This window comes from Watersipora subatra, chromosome 9 (genome assembly GCF_963576615.1).
Source record: "Watersipora subatra chromosome 9, tzWatSuba1.1, whole genome shotgun sequence".
In the NCBI taxonomy this organism is placed as follows: domain Eukaryota; kingdom Metazoa; phylum Bryozoa; class Gymnolaemata; order Cheilostomatida; family Watersiporidae; genus Watersipora; species Watersipora subatra.
This window is the reverse complement of record NC_088716.1, coordinates 57,356,722-57,375,397: the sequence shown is the minus strand read 5'-3', so window position 1 is coordinate 57,375,397 and position 18,676 is coordinate 57,356,722. Positions and strand designations below refer to the sequence as shown.

The 18,676-nt window shown below is 37.7% G+C and overlaps 1 protein-coding gene across 1 annotated transcript; it reads left to right on the top strand.

Moving 5' to 3' along the window:
- Nucleotides 1-6,674: 6,674 nt before the first annotated feature.
- On the top strand, nt 6,675-10,403 carry LOC137405269 (uncharacterized). Its single transcript, XM_068091496.1, has one exon. The coding sequence runs from the start codon at nt 6,675-6,677 to the stop codon at nt 10,401-10,403; it is 3,729 nt and encodes a 1,242-aa protein (XP_067947597.1).
- Nucleotides 10,404-18,676: the final 8,273 nt, after the last annotated feature.

The window sequence follows — 18,676 nt, the reverse complement described above, 5'->3', positions numbered from 1 at the left end:
TATACAATTGAGGTAGATCAGGCGTGCTTACTCTACTGGCTGTTGCTCCTTCCAAATATATTTTCCTTGACACATGAACTAGTGCCAGGGTTCAGTTTATTATTATTAAAATAGTTACAAACATCGATTGCAAAATTTAAATCCTTAAACATACATATTTCAATAGCTTTTACAAACAAGATCAGTTTTAATGGACCCAACAAAAAAAAATCTTTCAATGCCATTTTATAGTAAAAATACCGATATCTAGGTATTTGTTTTGCTTTCAGGGAAAGCATTATGAAAGGAGTTTTTTGCAGTGCAGCTTATTAAAAGTTTTTACTAAAATATTATATATCATATAAAAATTATGGAGTATAGTTTCAAGTTTAGTTCAACAGTTTTAGTGTTTTACAGCATTATCTGTGTCTATAGACCAGCTAAAAGTCAGCCTGTTTAAATAAAGCTGTTTTAGCTTGAGGACGTATATAGATGTAAGAATTTGACTTTTTAGTCAACTCAATTTGCATTTAAACTGTGGGAAAAGATTATCTAAAGGTTTTTTATTCAAAAATTCAACTAGAAAAAATAAGATTTATAAAATAAAAGCTTTAGCTGATATTTAATGTGTTGTTTGCAGAAATTCTGGTGACACTGAGGTGAGAAACTATATGTATAATCTACACTGTTCCAGCTACTCAAAGACGTATAATACAGATTTCTTATGTAGACATCAGTCAACATTAAATACCAACAGTAAGCTTGACCATGTCTAGGGCTTCTTCCATCCTTTAGGTAGATCTTTAAGAAGCTGCTTAAGAAGCACCCACACATGCGCGTGCGTACACACACACACACGTACAAGTACCCAAGCATGCACACACGCACACACACAGATGCACACACACATATGCATGCATGCACACACGCACGCCCACACATGTACAAGCACCCAAGCATACACACCCACGCACGCACACATAGATGCACACACGCATGCACACACACACACAGATGCGCACACACACGCACAGATGCACACACACACAGATGCACACACACAGATGCACACACACGCGCGCGCACACTCAAACACTCATGCATGCACACCCATGCATGCACACCCATGTATGCACACCCATGCAAACAGACATCCCCCACACACACCTACACACATGCACACACATATATGTACAATGTCAAAGTGGGATCTATCAACATAGATTGATAAGCACTCCCATGCTAGCTGCCCATATCTGGATAACATCTATAAACAATCTAGCTGTATTTATATTATCTAGATAAGAATTTATCTGTACAGTCAAGGTAGTTATCCAGATAATGGCATTGTTCTGGAAACTTCATCAAGCCATTGGATTATTTGCACTGACTAAACCTTACCACAAGATATACCGGTGAATATTGAGGTCATCAGTTATACAGTGTTATTTCTCAACAAAGCCAGTAAACCATTCTCAGCCTGTGGTTGACCAAGTGCTTCAAAGTTAGCTGCCTATCTATGGTATGAAGAATAACAACCTGGAGCTAAGGTTATGTCATAATTTTCAACAACTCATTAGTCAGCTTGTCTCTATCATTTTAAAATTTTTAGTTTTATTAAAATTATTTAATGACGTTATGTCATTATCAAACGCTAAAACATGAGAAACTTTCAGAGTTATCTTCTAACACATAATATGACAGCACACAAGATATAGTGTAGCTCTAAAAGTCAACAATTAGCTTGAGGAAGCTAGTTAAAGACTCCTTTATTAAGATTTTGGCATTCACTTAACAATGCTTCATGTTAAACGCTTTTGTTTTCACCTCCATCAACTAGAGATGCAATTTTACATACAGGAAAGGTGTAAGGCCTGTGCAGCTGTGGATGCAAAAGCTATATCAATCTAATGTTTCCATTGCTAGTGTATGCTACAGAGCTTCTTGAATACTTCCATGCTCGGATTTAAACAGCCATTCATGTATTTTCCATTTTTGTTGCCTCATGGCTAACCAGTTACCTGCACAGTTATCTGCGCTATGCATAGGTGACAAAACTGCTCAACTTAAGTTCTATAGCAATACAAAATTATTTTTCTCATTTTTCATGGTAATAAACCTGAAAAACAGCACAGCTAGAGGCAAAAGCCTGTAATTTTTCAAGCAGAGATTAAAGACGCAAAATTTTTGTTCTAAACTTTGTGTTTTTGAATGTTTCCTAAAACATCATTAGCTAAAAATAATGTGTCTTTTTGATTTATTCCTAAATTAATTTGGATTTAGAAAAGACTACTATTTCTATAAATCTACAGAACACTTGAGATTTTAAGTAGGTAAAGCTTGGCGATTAGTTAACGGTAGAGTAGTAGAAAATAGTTGAAAATCAACTAATTGAAATACACAATATTACATGTTTCTATTTCCCTGTTTGAGCCAACTCAAATTGTTGTAGGTGTGGCGATTGCATGTGTTCCTATTACAAAAATGGGCATGTTTGGGGCGTATGCTGCCCACCACCAAGGATTATATAAAGTTTAGGGCAAACTTTGTCTCACTTAGGGTTGTATGTTACATCTCAGTTTCAAGCACCATAAAAAATCTTTCAACAGTTGCGAGCTACAAAGCAAATCAACCAAGTAACAAAGCAAATCAACTTCCTTGAAATTTATAATTGTTTATGATACAGTAGCAATGGCTGCAACTCGCTGCTATAACAACTGAACAAAACTTTTTTGCATACTGTTTCATCCTGCAGCTGTTTTATATATTTAAATTATAAAAAGGTAATGTCAATGTTGAGTAACACACTTACTCATGAATTTAAAATCCTTGACTAACTTGTTAGAGTAAGTACTTTTTGAATCATGCTTGAGCTACGAAAGAAAAAGATTTTTCACCTGGGAGCCAAGCAATTAATTTGTTGATGAAAAGCATCACCTTGATTTACGCCATCCTTTGTGTCACGCTAGCATGACCTCATGATCTCATAAAAATATTGCATACCTTCAATTTAATGGTTCCAGGGTGTGTTGTGCCAAGCAGTGCTAGGCTGTTCTAGGCTGTTCTAGGCAGCGCTGTCATGAGTCATGTGACCTACATCTTGCATTTGTTTCCTCGGTACACAAGGTCATCAAATTATATGCTCTAACTCAAATATAATATCAGCAAAAGACAACGTCTGTGGCAATTACTGTTCTACAAACGAATTCTTCTAGAAACCTAGGTTCTTTGTAGGCAACAAGCACTGTAGTGACTCACAATCGCTCATTTTCTTGCGCAAAAACTCATGGCTGCTTTTTCAATTAAACCTTGCAATTAGTGTAAAAATCTCAGCCATGGGCAACTGAGCTTTGGTACCTGTTGAACTCATTAAATGGTTAAAAAATTATTGTGCTTGGAATAAAGTGTCTACGATCACGAAGTCTCTCTGTCTCGCAGTGGTAGCCTGTCGGAAGTTGGCTGGGCTCCTCATCATTGGTCCTTGCTGCCTGTGACTTGATGTTTCTGGCCAATTGTAACTTTAGAGTGATCTACCTGGCAGGGAAGATTTTGACCTGTTGCCAGTTTGCACCTAAACTCGAATCCACGAGCACTTATCACTAAGATAAAATGTTTTATTTCAACACTACATATAGCAGCTTTTCTACAGAATAAACAGATTGGGATTTATAGAGGCACAGGTCAGTAATTTGTCTTAAATTTTTGTTTTAATTAATTTACTTGAATTGAATTATGTTGAAATTATGATGCATGGTTATGTATGAAGTATGATTATGCAATTTTACCACAATTGATGCACAATGTTTTCAACTCTATGTAACTGTGTATCAGCTTCTATTATGGGCACCAAGACTTATTGTTTATATGTAATTTAACAGGTTTCACGACTTGATGAATTAAATAAAGGAATAAACAGGCTAATTCATCTAATTGTCGAACCCCTCCACAATCTCATAACAGAGTTTTAGAGTTTCTATAAAACTCTACAGTGAAACCTTCCCTCTTGAGTGGAGAAACAGAAGCGACACACGTCACGACAAAGGTCAAACGGAACAGAGTTGAGCTAGAACAGAGCCAGAACTAAAACCAGAACAGGTCTAAACCGAATTTGATGTCGAAACAAACTGAAGACCGACATATCGTAAGCTACACAGTTACAGATCTACATTCTGTAAGTTACACAGAACAGTCAGAAGCAGCATCCAAAAGTTATCGAAAGTAACAGCTGATCACATACCTTTATCACAAATGGTATGCACTTTAAATTGACAATTTGCCAGCATCAACTATAGATTCAGAATCGCTGCGTACTGTATCTTGTTTTGACAGCTCAGTCAAAAATAGTAACCTTGTGCAGTATTCTTATATAGTATCTTGTTTAGTATAAATTTGTGTGGGATATTTGCTTCCGTGACAATTAATTATCTACTGTACTGGCATTTATTCTACTGCCTAACGCAAGCGCTTGTTTACTTAGCATAGGTTTTGTTTATTTTGATTTGTAGCATTACATTGTAATCCCAACTGGGTGGATTATTCTGGGTTAAAATTTGGTCGGATATATTGGGTGTGTGGGTGGCATCATGTCTGAGGTTGGGGATGACTCAGCCGCGGATGAGGGGATACCACTGCGTGACGGAGAGACACATGATATAAGCGAAAATAATCCTGAAAATTCTGATAGCAAACTTGACGAGGCTAAGGGTACCGAAAGCTCAGTTGTTATTACTCAAACCCGACCACACAGAGATAAAAAATTATCCGAAAACGGTAAACAGAGTAAAATCTCGGAACTCAACTTGAAAATCGGTAAATCTGTAAACTCAGTTCTGCGATTTTTAGCATCCAACCAAAAGGCATTATCTGAGGGTATCACTCTAGAGCATTTATATAATGTATGTGATGAATTAGATAGTAACATAGGTAATGTATGTGAAATGTACAACACATTAGTTGCACTTTGCAATAATGACGAGGATCAGGTAACTGAACGTACAAAGTTGATGTATGCAACAGTTATTTCTAAAGCAGACGGATGCAAAGCACTCATTTACAACAAGATCGAGGAACAAGAAGCAGAGCAAGAAGAAATTTTGAAACAGCAAGCCGAAGAAAGGAGCAGACAACTTGATGAGGAAGAGAAACTGTTCCAGGAGCTGTTGAAAGATGTCGATGCTGCACTTCCGTCAAACATCAAGATTACAACTCAGAAGCAAAAACAGGTAACATCACTCATGACCAAGGATGTCCAAAGCATGTCAACAACAGAGCAATCAGGAGAGAGTAACTCTACACAAATCTCCATACTTGCTAGATCCAACACTTCTACCGAGAAACCATCGAGAGAAGATTCAGATTTACTCAACAGCAACCCCACTAGAAACATAAGGCTACTCAACAGCTTACCAGAGAGTAAGATAACCCCACCATCATCACCAGCCCTCTCAGAGACCTCCGACTCTACTGTTCTAACTACACTAATCAAAGGGTTTACAGATGCGTTGAAGGATACCAACAGAAAATCAGTGGAGCCAGACGTCTTCTATGGAAATGTTCTGCAGTACTCAGATTGGGAAGTAGATCTAGAGGAGTACTTGACAGCTGAGAAGATAACCGGGCACCACAGACTACGTCACCTCAAGAAGTACTTAAGCGGTGAGGCTCGAAAATGTGTGGAAAGCCACCTATGTAGCAACACAACTGTTTCTTATGACGACGCCATAAGTCTACTCAAAGATCGCTATGGCAATGAATTCACCATTACTAGAAGTTTTCTTAAAAAGCTCTCTGATTGGCCAAGCATTAGGTCAAAGGACTACAAGGGTTTGAGAGAGTATAGTGATTTTCTCGGATACTTGCGGAGTGCGAAAAAGTCTATGGGACAGCTATCAATCTTGGACAGCCCCCTGGAAAATGAAAAAATGGCAGCCAAGCTACCGGAGTGGCTAAAGTTACGATGGCCGAGGGTAGTTGCACAGAAGAATAGAATGGCTAAACGATACCCAAACTTTGAGGAGTTTGAAGAGTTTGTTAAAGATGAAGCAGAGATTGCCAACATGGAGATAACACAGAGTATGACATCAGAAAGAAAGGAAAGAAAAGACGAAAAGAAGGACAGAAAAGAGAGATCGGACAAGAGGAGTGTTGGGAGCTTCCTAGCTGAAAGCGACACAAAGAAGCCAGACGGCAGTAAATTTTGTCTCTACTGCTCAATGAGCAACCACGTCACATCTGAATGCTTCAAACTGCAGAAGATGCCGAAAGAGGAACGTGACAAGGTGATTAAGGAGAAAGGATGGTGTTACCGATGTTTGAACGTTGGACATAGAGCTAAAGGCTGCAAAAACAAAAAGCAGTGTTATGTTTGTAAGAAGGGACACGCCACTGTCAACCATGACCCCAACTGGATACCCCTAAAAATGGACAATTCTAAGGGTAAGTCGGAAGCTACGGACAACTCAAAGGAACCGATAACAAACCAGGCTTCACAGCAGAAGGCACAGGAGAAATCTCAAGCTTCATCAACTGACCAGCAGAGGAAGGAACTCAGCTGCAGAGCAATCGGAACAAGGGGCAACTTAAGTAGCATGCTAGTGCCTGTATACTTGTCAGCTGAGACAGGAAGAGAAATACTGGTCTATGCTATGCTCGACAGTATGTCGGATGCTTGCTACATCTCTTCAAATATAGTACAGATGCTACAGGCAAAGCCAGACGACATAGAAAGAGATGTCACAATTCATACCATAAATGGATCAGAGTGTGTGGACATAGAGAGGTATGACCATCTAATGCTCAGAGGTTATACTACAAACACTAATGCGCAGATAAGTGCATACAGAAGAGACCATGTCTCTTGCAAACGCGACCAGATACCAGACACCAGCAGAGCCAAAAGGTACCAGCATCTCCAGAAAATTGCTGCCGAAATTCCTCCAAAACTTGATATACCAGTAGGACTACTGATCGGGGCAGATCATCCAGAAATTCTACAGCCGCTTGAGACGAGACCCGCTCCCTCAGGCTCTACAGGTCTTCCTTTCGGAGTCAGAACCCTTTTTGGTTGGACTATGGGTGGAGGACCTAGCAGCAATCAGAAACCAGGTAAGTATGTCTTCCGAACAGAAATGACAACAGCACTTATAAATCTGCTGGAACAAGACTTCAAGGACACCAGCAATGACCAACAATACATCTCACAAGACGACCTAAAGTTTTTGGAAATTATGCGAACAGAAATTACTCGCAATCAAAACGGAAACTATGTGATACCATTACCATTCAAGAATAAAGCAGATCTGCCATATAACAGATTGCAAGCAGAGAGCCGACTTCGAGGTCTGGTTAAGAAGTTTAAGGCTGAACCCAGCTACCATGCAGAATACAGGAAGTTCATGAATAAGCTTATTGAGCAAGGCCATGTTGAAAAAGCTCCTCTTTCATCGGAACCTGGCAAGGTGTGGTACATACCACACTTCAGTGTTCGACACAAGCAGAAGAAAAAGCTCCGAGTGGTGATGGATGCTAGCGCACGTTTTAATGGTGTTTCACTCAACGATAGACTGCTCAGTGGCCCGGATCATATGAATTCGCTGATCGGAATCTTGATGAGGTTTCGACGAGAACCGATAGCTATAACCTGCGACATAGAACAGATGTTCTATAATTTCAAAGTCAAAGCCGATCACAGGGACTACTTACGGTTCTTATGGATTGATGAAACACTGACGCAGATTGAGGAATTTCGTCTGAACGTGCACCTATTTGGCGCTACAAGTTCACCAGCGGTAGCAACATTTGGATTACGAAAGCTTGCAGACGACCATAGAACCATACACCCTGCAGCAGCTAGCTTTCTGAGAGAGGAATTTTACGTAGATGATGGTGTGACTAGTGTCCAAACATTGGAGGATGCCAAAGATCTCATCCAAGGAGCAAGGGCCATATGTACTAAAGGAAACATAAGGCTGCACAAGTTCATATCGAACAACAAAGAGGTCCTCACCTCTGTTCCCGAATCTGAAAGAGTAGAGTCCGCACAAAATCTCAACCTCTTTAAAGACCAATTACCGCAGGAACGAACGCTTGGCATGGAATGGAACGTCGACACAGATACACTTCGCTTCAATTCGCCAAAGATAGAAACACAGATGACCAAGAGAGGAGTGTTGTCAACCATCGCTCAAATCTATGACCCTTTAGGACTCATATCCCCAATAGTATTCAGAGGCAAGAGGATTCTACAGAAAGTCACCGCTGAAAACACATCATGGGATCAACTTCTCACACCAGAGGTTAGTAAAGAATGGATAGGTTGGCTGAAAGACCTGACCCACCTGGACTCTATCGCATTTCAGCGATGCTACAAGACAGGAGACGTTGCCGCGGCAGAACTGCACCATTTCAGTGATGCAAGCGAAGCTGGATACGGAGCCTGCTCATACGTCAGGCTGAAGCACACAGACTCAACTGTAACTTGTAACCTCGTATTTTCAAAAGCCAGAGTGGCCCCACTGAAGCAGCCAACAACTATACCTCGTCTAGAACTTCAAGGAGCTGTAACAGCCTCAAAGATTGCCAGTGTGGTGCGCAAAGAGCTCAAGATGGAAATAAGCAAGGAAGTATTTTGGACAGACTCTCTTATAACTCTGGGATATATTAGAAATGAAAACAAGCGCTTCCATACATATGTGACAAACCGAGTTACTCAGATCAGAAACATAACAGAGGTGGAACAGTGGCAACATGTACGCTCAAAAGACAATCCCGCAGACTGGGCATCAAGAGGATGCTCCACAAAAGATTTTGTTGAGGAGTCCACATGGACTAAGGGACCAGACTTTCTACATGAACCGTGTATTCAGCGATACATTAAAGAGAACAGCGTCAATGTAACAGTGGATGACCACGATAAGGAGGTGCGAATGATGAAAACCTTCTCGGCTCAGACCACCATCAATCTGGCCAGCAGATATGATCGCTACAGCAATATGGAACAACTTGTGAAAAGCATAGCAATTTTAAAGGGCTGCGTAAGACAGAAAGCATGGAGACAACCAGAAATATCTGTCACAGACTTAGAAAATGCAGAGAAATTCATAGTAAGTCAAGTACAGAAGTTGGCCTATCCGAAGGGGGAGAAAGAAGCAGGGATCTCGTCACTCTCTCCATTCACAGAAGAAGGAATACTGCGCGTAGGTGGGAGAGCAACCAATGCCTCCAACTGGAGCCATGACTATAAACATCCAGTAATAATTCCAAAACATACTCACATTGCAAGACTGATTATAGCCAGGGAACACGACAAGATTCAGCACCTAGGATACCGCTCAACGCTGTGCGCTATCAGAGAAGCAGGGTACTGGTTGGTAAATGGACCAGGAGCAGTAAAGAAACACCTACGTGATTGCATACTGTGCAAGAGACTGAGAAAGACACCTATGAAACAACAAATGGGCAACCTACCAAAGGAGCGACTCGAACTTACGGCACCATTCACCCATGTAGGAATGGATGTTTTCGGCCCATTCCATGTGAAGGACTACCGTACGGAGAGGAAACGCTGGGGACTAGTGGTCACCTGCCTCTATTCTCGGGCTGTTCATATTGAAATGCTCGACCAGATGACAACGGATTGTCTGATACTCGCACTTCGTAATTTCATGGCTATACGCGGACCGGTTCGAACAATCATATGTGACAACGGTACAAATTTTGTTGGGATGAAGAACGAAATGGAAAGGCAGCTCAATCTAGCTGACAAAAAGGTTGACGACTATCTTCAACGTAGCAGGATTACCATGAAGTTTAATCCTCCTAAAGCAAGCCACCATGGAGGAGTCACAGAACGCATGATTAGGTCGATCCGCGCAGTCATGAATGGCTTGAATGTGAAGTACAGAATGGACTCTACTACTCTAAGAACTGTTTTTAGTGAGGTCGCCAACGTTGTGAACAACAGACCGCTGACTGGAACAGTCATCGAAGACCCAGATGAGGGAATAATGACCCCGAATATTCTACTGACTGGCAAAGAGCAGCTCTCAGCACCACCCCCAGGAGACTTTCCTGAAGAGGATGTGTACTCCAGAAAACGGTGGATCGTTACTCAGGCAGTGACAGAAGCCTTTTGGAAAGCCTGGAAAACGGAATATCTTAGTCTCATAACCCAACGACAAAGATGGACTGCGAAAGTCAAAAATATCAAAGCGGGAGATGTTGTTCTACTTTGGGATGACAGTGTGGACCGAAACGACTGGAAGATAGGGAGAGTCACTAATGTCAAACCTGGATCTGATGGACTGGTGCGCAGAGCAGAGGTTACTCTTGGGAACCACATGCTAGACAAGAAAGGGAAACCTATCAAGCCGGCTACAAGGCTGATCAGATCAGTAAACAAGCTGGTCTTGCTGGTAGAAGCCTAGGTCTCAGAGAAGCCAAATATGTTTGCTGCATCAATATGGACGCATAGTAGTAGTAGTAATGGTAGTAGATGTAATACAATTAGACTTAGCAGTTTAATTAACCAAGTGCTCATGACTCCTATCACATGAGCTAGCAGTAAAGCAAAATATTCTAACAAGTATTTTAACACAATTATTACATCATTTGTTCTGAATAATGGAATTTGATAACCTCATGTAGTTTAAAATACAAACCCAAAGAAAATGCCTGTAAAAAAAAAAAAATAAAAAAAAAAAAATAAATAAATAAAAATAAATTAGTAAATTTCAAGAAATTTAGGTGGGAGTGTAGTGACTCACAATCGCTCATTTTCTTGCGCAAAAACTCATGGCTGCTTTTTCAATTAAACCTTGCAATTAGTGTAAAAATCTCAGCCATGGGCAACTGAGCTTTGGTACCTGTTGAACTCATTAAATGGTTAAAAAATTATTGTGCTTGGAATAAAGTGTCTACGATCACGAAGTCTCTCTGTCTCGCAGTGGTAGCCTGTCGGAAGTTGGCTGGGCTCCTCATCATTGGTCCTTGCTGCCTGTGACTTGATGTTTCTGGCCAATTGTAACTTTAGAGTGATCTACCTGGCAGGGAAGATTTTGACCTGTTGCCAGTTTGCACCTAAACTCGAATCCACGAGCACTTATCACTAAGATAAAATGTTTTATTTCAACACTACATATAGCAGCTTTTCTACAGAATAAACAGATTGGGATTTATAGAGGCACAGGTCAGTAATTTGTCTTAAATTTTTGTTTTAATTAATTTACTTGAATTGAATTATGTTGAAATTATGATGCATGGTTATGTATGAAGTATGATTATGCAATTTTACCACAATTGATGCACAATGTTTTCAACTCTATGTAACTGTGTATCAGCTTCTATTATGGGCACCAAGACTTATTGTTTATATGTAATTTAACAGGTTTCACGACTTGATGAATTAAATAAAGGAATAAACAGGCTAATTCATCTAATTGTCGAACCCCTCCACAATCTCATAACAGAGTTTTAGAGTTTCTATAAAACTCTACAAGCACTGTTGCGATGAAATGTGATCTTATGACCTGTGTGCCACCGGTAGCTGCCAACAGTCAGTGCGCGTTCGACGGCTATTCAACCTGTGCAACAAGCTGAAGTCAAAATCATTTTTCAGTGTGTTATACAGGTGAAAGTCAGCATATTCAGAATTTTTTCAGTTATCAGATATTTTGCCTGCACAATGTTACCACAGATCTCAGGGTCAATATGGAATCCATTCAAAAGCTTCAGTACTCCGTTAAGAACAACTATTTCAAAAGGATTTTGACGTTAAATAGTTTGGCGATTCGATCATCATCAGTGTTGTTTAGTGTGAACAGAAGCCAACATGCCTTAGGCCCTAGTGTTTTGCAGATGGGTCAGAGCAAAAGCTAAGCCTATTATGATTTGAAACTAATATTCAAATTTTGCAAGTTATTTGAACACAGATAGATGGCATATGTCTATTTCACTATAATAATTCAAATTAAATTTCTTATTATTTTGTGGAAAATTATATAAGTTAGAGAAGTGATAAAGTGAGTTAACTTTGAGATGTAGCGGTTCATCCCAAAGTCAAGAGTCGCGGTTGGGGGTGGTCATGGGAAGAGTTGGAATTTTGTCATGTAGATTCTGGTTTGCTGGTTACAACTCACTAACACTGCTTACGTATTCATCTGCCTACATATTCATAATTATATATATGTCATAGACATATGCATAGACAGGTATACGCATAGGCATAGACATACCTACGCATAGAGATAGGGCATACGCATAGACATATGCATAGACATAGGGCATTGGCATAGACATACCTTTGCATAGACACAGGCATAGACATATGCATAGACTTAGGCATAGACATAGACATAGGCATGGCTGTAGTGATAAGATTAAATGCTGATAATCAATGTCAGAAGCTTTTGGTGACAGTTGAAAAAGTTGAAATCACCTTTACTCACTATGCATGCTGTTAATATTCTAAACAAACTACTACTCCAATCAAAGACCTAAAGACTACCAGGTTGGGTTACTATAGGAGTGCTGACTGCAATAGAGACCTAAAGACTACCAGTTTGAGTTACTATTATAAAGTAACCCAGCACTCCTATACTAGGAGTGCTGACCCTTGGGAAACGCCCTGCAACCTTTTAGTTCTAGTTATTATTGATAGACCTTTTCTATGGGTACCTCTGCCTTGTTTTCAGCAAACATCAAGTTTTGCCAATCTAAAGCTGTCTATGCACGAGCTGGCAATCTGTTACTTGCTGGGGGCCAGTTGTTGTGGTTGACAATTTGCTCCTCAAGCTAGCAAGTTTACCAATCTACATTGTTGATTTATATTCTGCACTCAAGTACGTTCATCCTTGTTATTGCTTTTTATTTTACATTAGTTTGCTCTCCGTGAGAAAATGAAACTACACTTTTTCCTCTCTGATTGGTTGTTGCAACTGTAGCAATCTCTAGCAAGTCAAAGTCAAATTGTAGTTCAGGCAATTTTTTAGTTTCAACAAAAACTAAAGATTTTTAAAACTTATCAACAGAAGAAAATATTGGTAAGGGCAGCCCAGTTATTGGCTCGTTTTCACAAACGCTTTACAAAAACACATTACAGCTTTCTGTAGTTAGAAGTGTTGGCTGCTTTCTGTCTATGCTCTTTCCACAAAATCACTTTGGTCCAATTTTCACTTGTTATGGTGCCAACCAAACTATTTCATGATGAGATAACATTACTGCTATAAACTTTTGATCTAAGATTCGCTTCAAGCTACCCATACTTTTTGCTTGAAGCAGCGACATAATGGGAAGGGAAGAGAAAATGGGATTATAGTGGTTGCAAAACAATCTCTTCATGTGGCTTGTCATAACTTGGAATATCATGAGCTTACGTAACTTGCATAGAGTTACCTTTTATGTTGGCAGTGTTATGTAACACCCGCTTGCCAAGCCAAACAAAGAGTCAGACAATATTTGTGGCAGCATTACTTGTTTTGCTTTTGCTTAACTATAAAGCTAAATCTATTAAACTATTAAGCTAAGACTATTAACTTATATTGTATTTTGGCGATTTGTAATTATTTTTCTGTTGCTAAAATTTGACGCAAATTGTCTGATAGCGGTTTTTAGTTATAAATTCTGCTACTGAAAAATTTTTAGCAAAACATCTACATTTTCTGCGACACAGAATGATTACATAAGGATGATTAATAATCTAGACACAATATTTGTGGCATATGTGTGTTTGTGAGCAATTCCTTGAAGATTGAGTGTGCTATCTGACAAGCAGAGGCTGTGCATGTTTTTAACACCGTCATTGTACAAACAATGGCTATGGAATCTTAGATGGACATATCTGAGTTCAATGGCAAAGAACTTTGACGACTGTCCAATCGTAGTGATCAATTAATGTTGTATGTCATTCCTGTCAGTGTCACCACCAGTGGCCTTTTTAACGAGTTGAACTCCAACCTGTTGTTTACAGGACAGATATTCTAGATCACTTGACATGGTTTCCTCCCTAGATAATGATGTTGGTAAGCAATGCTGAAGAAATCAGAGATAAAATTGACAAAGATATATAAAATAATCTCTCTCTTTTAGTTGCGTGAAACAGTTCTGTCATTTGAAAGGTAATAAAGACAGTAGTCATTCTAGAAAACCTTCGCCTGCAAATACTTAATCGGTAATTTAACTCCTTTTAGAAAATTATTAGTAAGGCTCAGTGACAGCTCCAAAGTTAGTAACCCGCTCATGACAAACAGGTGTTTGCTCAAATCTAATAACATCTTTCGGTGTTTCAATACCCAAGCAAAATGCCAACCACCGTTTACAGGGTTACTCGTGTCACATTTTGGAAGATTTTATTAGAACGTATAGATATTTCCCAACTAACAACGGCATTACTGGAACACTCCATAACGTTACGCGTAAAATAACTTTCCAAGCAAAAATGTTCATAATGTTCTACAAGCGTTATTTGGGGACCATTATTGTATGATGTTACAAGAATGTCGCAGGAATATTTTGCAGAATTTTGTGCAAAACTATTATTGTAATATTCTATAGAATGTTACAGAAAGAAACTTTGCTAACGTTGTCACAACATTATTATTGAATGTCTCAGCAATGTTCCATGAAGTTGTTTGGCTACGTTTAAGCATAAATGACCATATAACATTGACATGCAATGTAACTGGAACGCGGTAGTGCAACATCATTTTTACCTTCAAACAAATGTCCAGGCAATATTACAGAAAAGTTACTTTGGAATGTAAACATTCATATAACATTGACTTACAATGTAAAGGGCACATTGCTGTGCAACATCATTTCTACTCTTAAATGAATGTTACAACAATGTTCTAACAATGTTGTTCTTATAATGTTGTTTAATAACATTATTATTGTAACAGTTTACTCTTGCTAGTTGGCTGAATCTTTTAGAACTTTTCTCAATAAGAAATAAGTTAACTGTAATTTTAATACTTTTGCCTTTTGATCTATTTTTTGAAGTTGTCGCCCCTTGATTATGAATAATTATTTAAAATAAGATGAAATGAAGCAAGTTATAGTTTTATTTATTTTTATCATGAGTAGGCCTATAGATGATTTTAAAGATTTATGTAAAGAAAAATAAAGGTTATTACAAATTTTAATTTTCACACTTCATTAGAAATATCTCAAATATGACTAGGTTCCATTTTAATACAATCAGTGTAAGAGTACATTTGTTATAGCACACGAGTGTAGTAAACGCTTCAAAAGGGATTTTTATAACTACCTATATTTGGATGGTGTTTTACATTATTTGTATTGTTATTATATCATGTTACAATTTGTGTATTTACTAACAGCATAGCGTGAGGAAAAAATGTTGTGAGAAGGTTTTGCTCGGTACATTATACTAACATAGTACTCAATTTCTTAGAGGAATATTTTGTGAAATTTTATCAAAATGTTTGAAAGTTGCTGCTTACATCCCATTAATGTCCTGCAGGTTCTCAGGATGTTAGCTAATATCTTTGAGGCAACATCATGGAAGGAATGTTGATGGAGTATTATGTAACATTTTTTCAATATTGTGGGAACGTTGTGGAAAATCATTTGCCATAACATATTGCCCACAAAGTTGCTGAAAAATTAAAAAGGTGTCTACACATTATCTTGTGACAACTTTTCAATTAAACATTTCTAGAATTTTTTGAAACATTCTGGGAATATAAACTTGTTAATTGGGTTTTCTACCATTTTAAATTTATTTTGTTGTTTTAGGTGATCTGACTGCAAGGATGTTCATAGAGTAAAATTTAAAAAATTTGATCTCACTTGAAATGCTCAGAATAAAAACTGTGCCCAGGCACCCTCAAAAATAATGTCAATGACTCAATAGTCATGAATAATTTTTATAAGTGATAAATATACAGTAGCATCAGATGCTTATATGGTTATGTCAACCTATCTCTACATCATTTGAAACCTTTATAGCAATGTATCTGAATCTATATTCAAAGTTTTATTCCAATAATCATGAACAAATCCAAAGTAATATACATGTATATGTCAACAGGGGCGTGTAACACTGCAACTAGAACGCAATAGCCAATATCATTGTGATCATTTAACTGAGATCAAGTTTTGTAGATTTTAAGCTGGCAACATCCTGGCAGTCAGATCACCTAAAACAACAAAAAATGTCTCAAATGATAGCAAAGTATCTATACTTTGTATTAAGATATTTTAAAATTTGATGAGTGACAATCTTAAGTAAAAAAAGTTTATTAGTTTAGAGTTCCTGGAGTTCATGCCGAGGCAGAATGGCCTAATCAATACTAACCAATGATAGTTGCCGGCGTTGAGTCATAAGCTAAAGTTGTGACTAACTCATAGCATTACGTTTCTCTAGTTTCTGTCGAAGGCAGCCAGATTTGAATTACTAGTGTCAATTATTAAGTTGTCAATTACCATGGAATTATTTACTAGAGATTACAGGTTAGTTGCATATGTTGTTTTATTTTATTATACCATGTTATATTGTTTCTTGTCACATTTCACTTGATATTCAGTACCTTTACTTGCTATCATACTGTAATTTTTATATTGTATTGCATTCATAATTATTGTGCTCAACAAGTTGGTATGAAAATGGTACTGAAATGTTATTTTAGGCTTCATGATACTCAATAAAAGTTGTGACCTGCATGATAACCAGTGAAATCACCTCACGTATAAATAAAGTTTATTATACTCCTGCACGCTAAATAAAGTTTCCATCAAAACTCTACACTTTAACTTACAACTAAAGTATGGTGCTTGTAATTTTGGCTTCAGACCTTGAAACCTTTCCATTGTTTGTATGAATACTAGCTAATAACTTCAAGCACTTTAAGCATGAGTATTTTACCCAATGTATTGAATGTCATAACAAACATTCATTGCTCGGTCCCGTGGTCTAGTTGTTAATGTCGCTGTCTCTAGATGTGGAGGTACTGAAGTCAAATCCAGTGTGATACGGATTTTTTACTGCTTGATTTAATCGTCATAACTGGACACAGGGATGACCAATAGAAAGACAGCAACTGAGATTTATATATATATTAATTAAAGTTTTCAGCTATTTTTACCAGTAGTCAATAGACATAATGGTAGCTCCCTTGTATTTGACATTAAAAGTTTATTTTCTGGAACTTAAGGTTTGCCTATCTCCTTTAAAAAAAAAGCTAAGGTATTCAGTGCACAAGCATGCTAGAGTATTATTACAATAAAATATTTGCATCCTCTGATCTACCTTTAGTGCGATTATTCCTTTAAATACTGCCAACTGTTCTCTCTGCAGCACTTTATATCTATAGATATCTATAGATATCTATATTTATAGATATCTGTATCTATAGATATCTATAGATATCTATATCTATAGATATCTATAGATATCTATATCTATAGATATCTATAGATATCTATAGATATTTATAGATATCTATAGATATCGATATCTATAAATATAGATATCTATAGATATCTATAGATATATATATGTTTCTCAAAGTAGGTAGATATGTGTGTACCTCCAGCTATAGCTATTCAAATCTTGGAAAAAGAATTCATATGTGAAGAAGATTTGATCTCAGACCCTACCATTCACAAATCCAACACCATTCCCATTAGGCCAAAGAGATTGAGTTATTGGTTAGCTGATGTAAGTTATATGAGAGCGAATACCCAACGGCTTTGCGTGCTAAGCAGGGTAGCAGGGTGATTGCGCAAGTAAGTGATTTTCATTAGTTAGCTTACTAAAATTTTCCATTGGCAATCTGGCGGGGCTAATAGCAAGTGGCAGACAACTTTCATTACCTCTCATTATTTATAAGTTGATTTTTAATACCCGGGCAACGCCGGGAAGCACAGCTAGTAGGTATATAAAGCAATGCTTTAGAAAAATTGAGGTGTTTTTGTATTGCAAACGCAGCTGAAAATGCTAGTTTCTGAATGGGCTGCTTCAATTTTAATACTTCTACAGTTTTGGTACAAAGCAAAATTAAAAATTAATAGTTATCAACTATGCTGATTTATAGAATGGTATAATAACAATAAAATACTGCTTTTAATGATGGACAGCAGCAAATAAAAAGCTTCAATTTACAGGTACTACGTGCATTGTGAAAGGCTTCTTTCCTCTGCCGTTTGCAACGCACCCATAGCATACTTAGTTAAATAGATAGCCAGATACGAGTATGTGGTTATAAACCACATTTGTCATTAATCTGTGCTACTGTTTGAGTGTAAGAGAGACGAAAGACTAGGAATTGTTGCATGAGGAAATTACTTTTGATTAAAATGAAGTTATCTGTCCTGCACTCATTTTGCAAAATTCATAGACTTTGCAGTTGTCATCTTTATTTAAATGCAAACAAAATGAGACAATAGCGCACCATGAGTTGTATCAAGGATGATATAGACCATGCATGGTTTGTCTAGCGAGAGGAGATAACTCAGATATTATTATAACCTCATTTTTGTTTGTTACTTTCTGCATATTTAGACCAAATGTATGAAAAGGCAAAAGTCAACCACATAAAAAAGGTTTTTGTATTATAATTACAATAAATTGGCAAAAGTTAGAAGTTACATGTATTTAGATGAAATATTTAATATAGTTACATATAAACTCAATATATATTGCGCTTACTTTTGCTGTTGCCAGAGATTCTTCCTATAC

Bases quoted from the DNA above. Each gene is read 5' to 3' on its own strand.
- LOC137405269 (XM_068091496.1), top strand. From the start codon at position 6,675: ATGCTACAGGCAAAGCCAGACGACATAGAAAGAGATGTCACAATTCAT.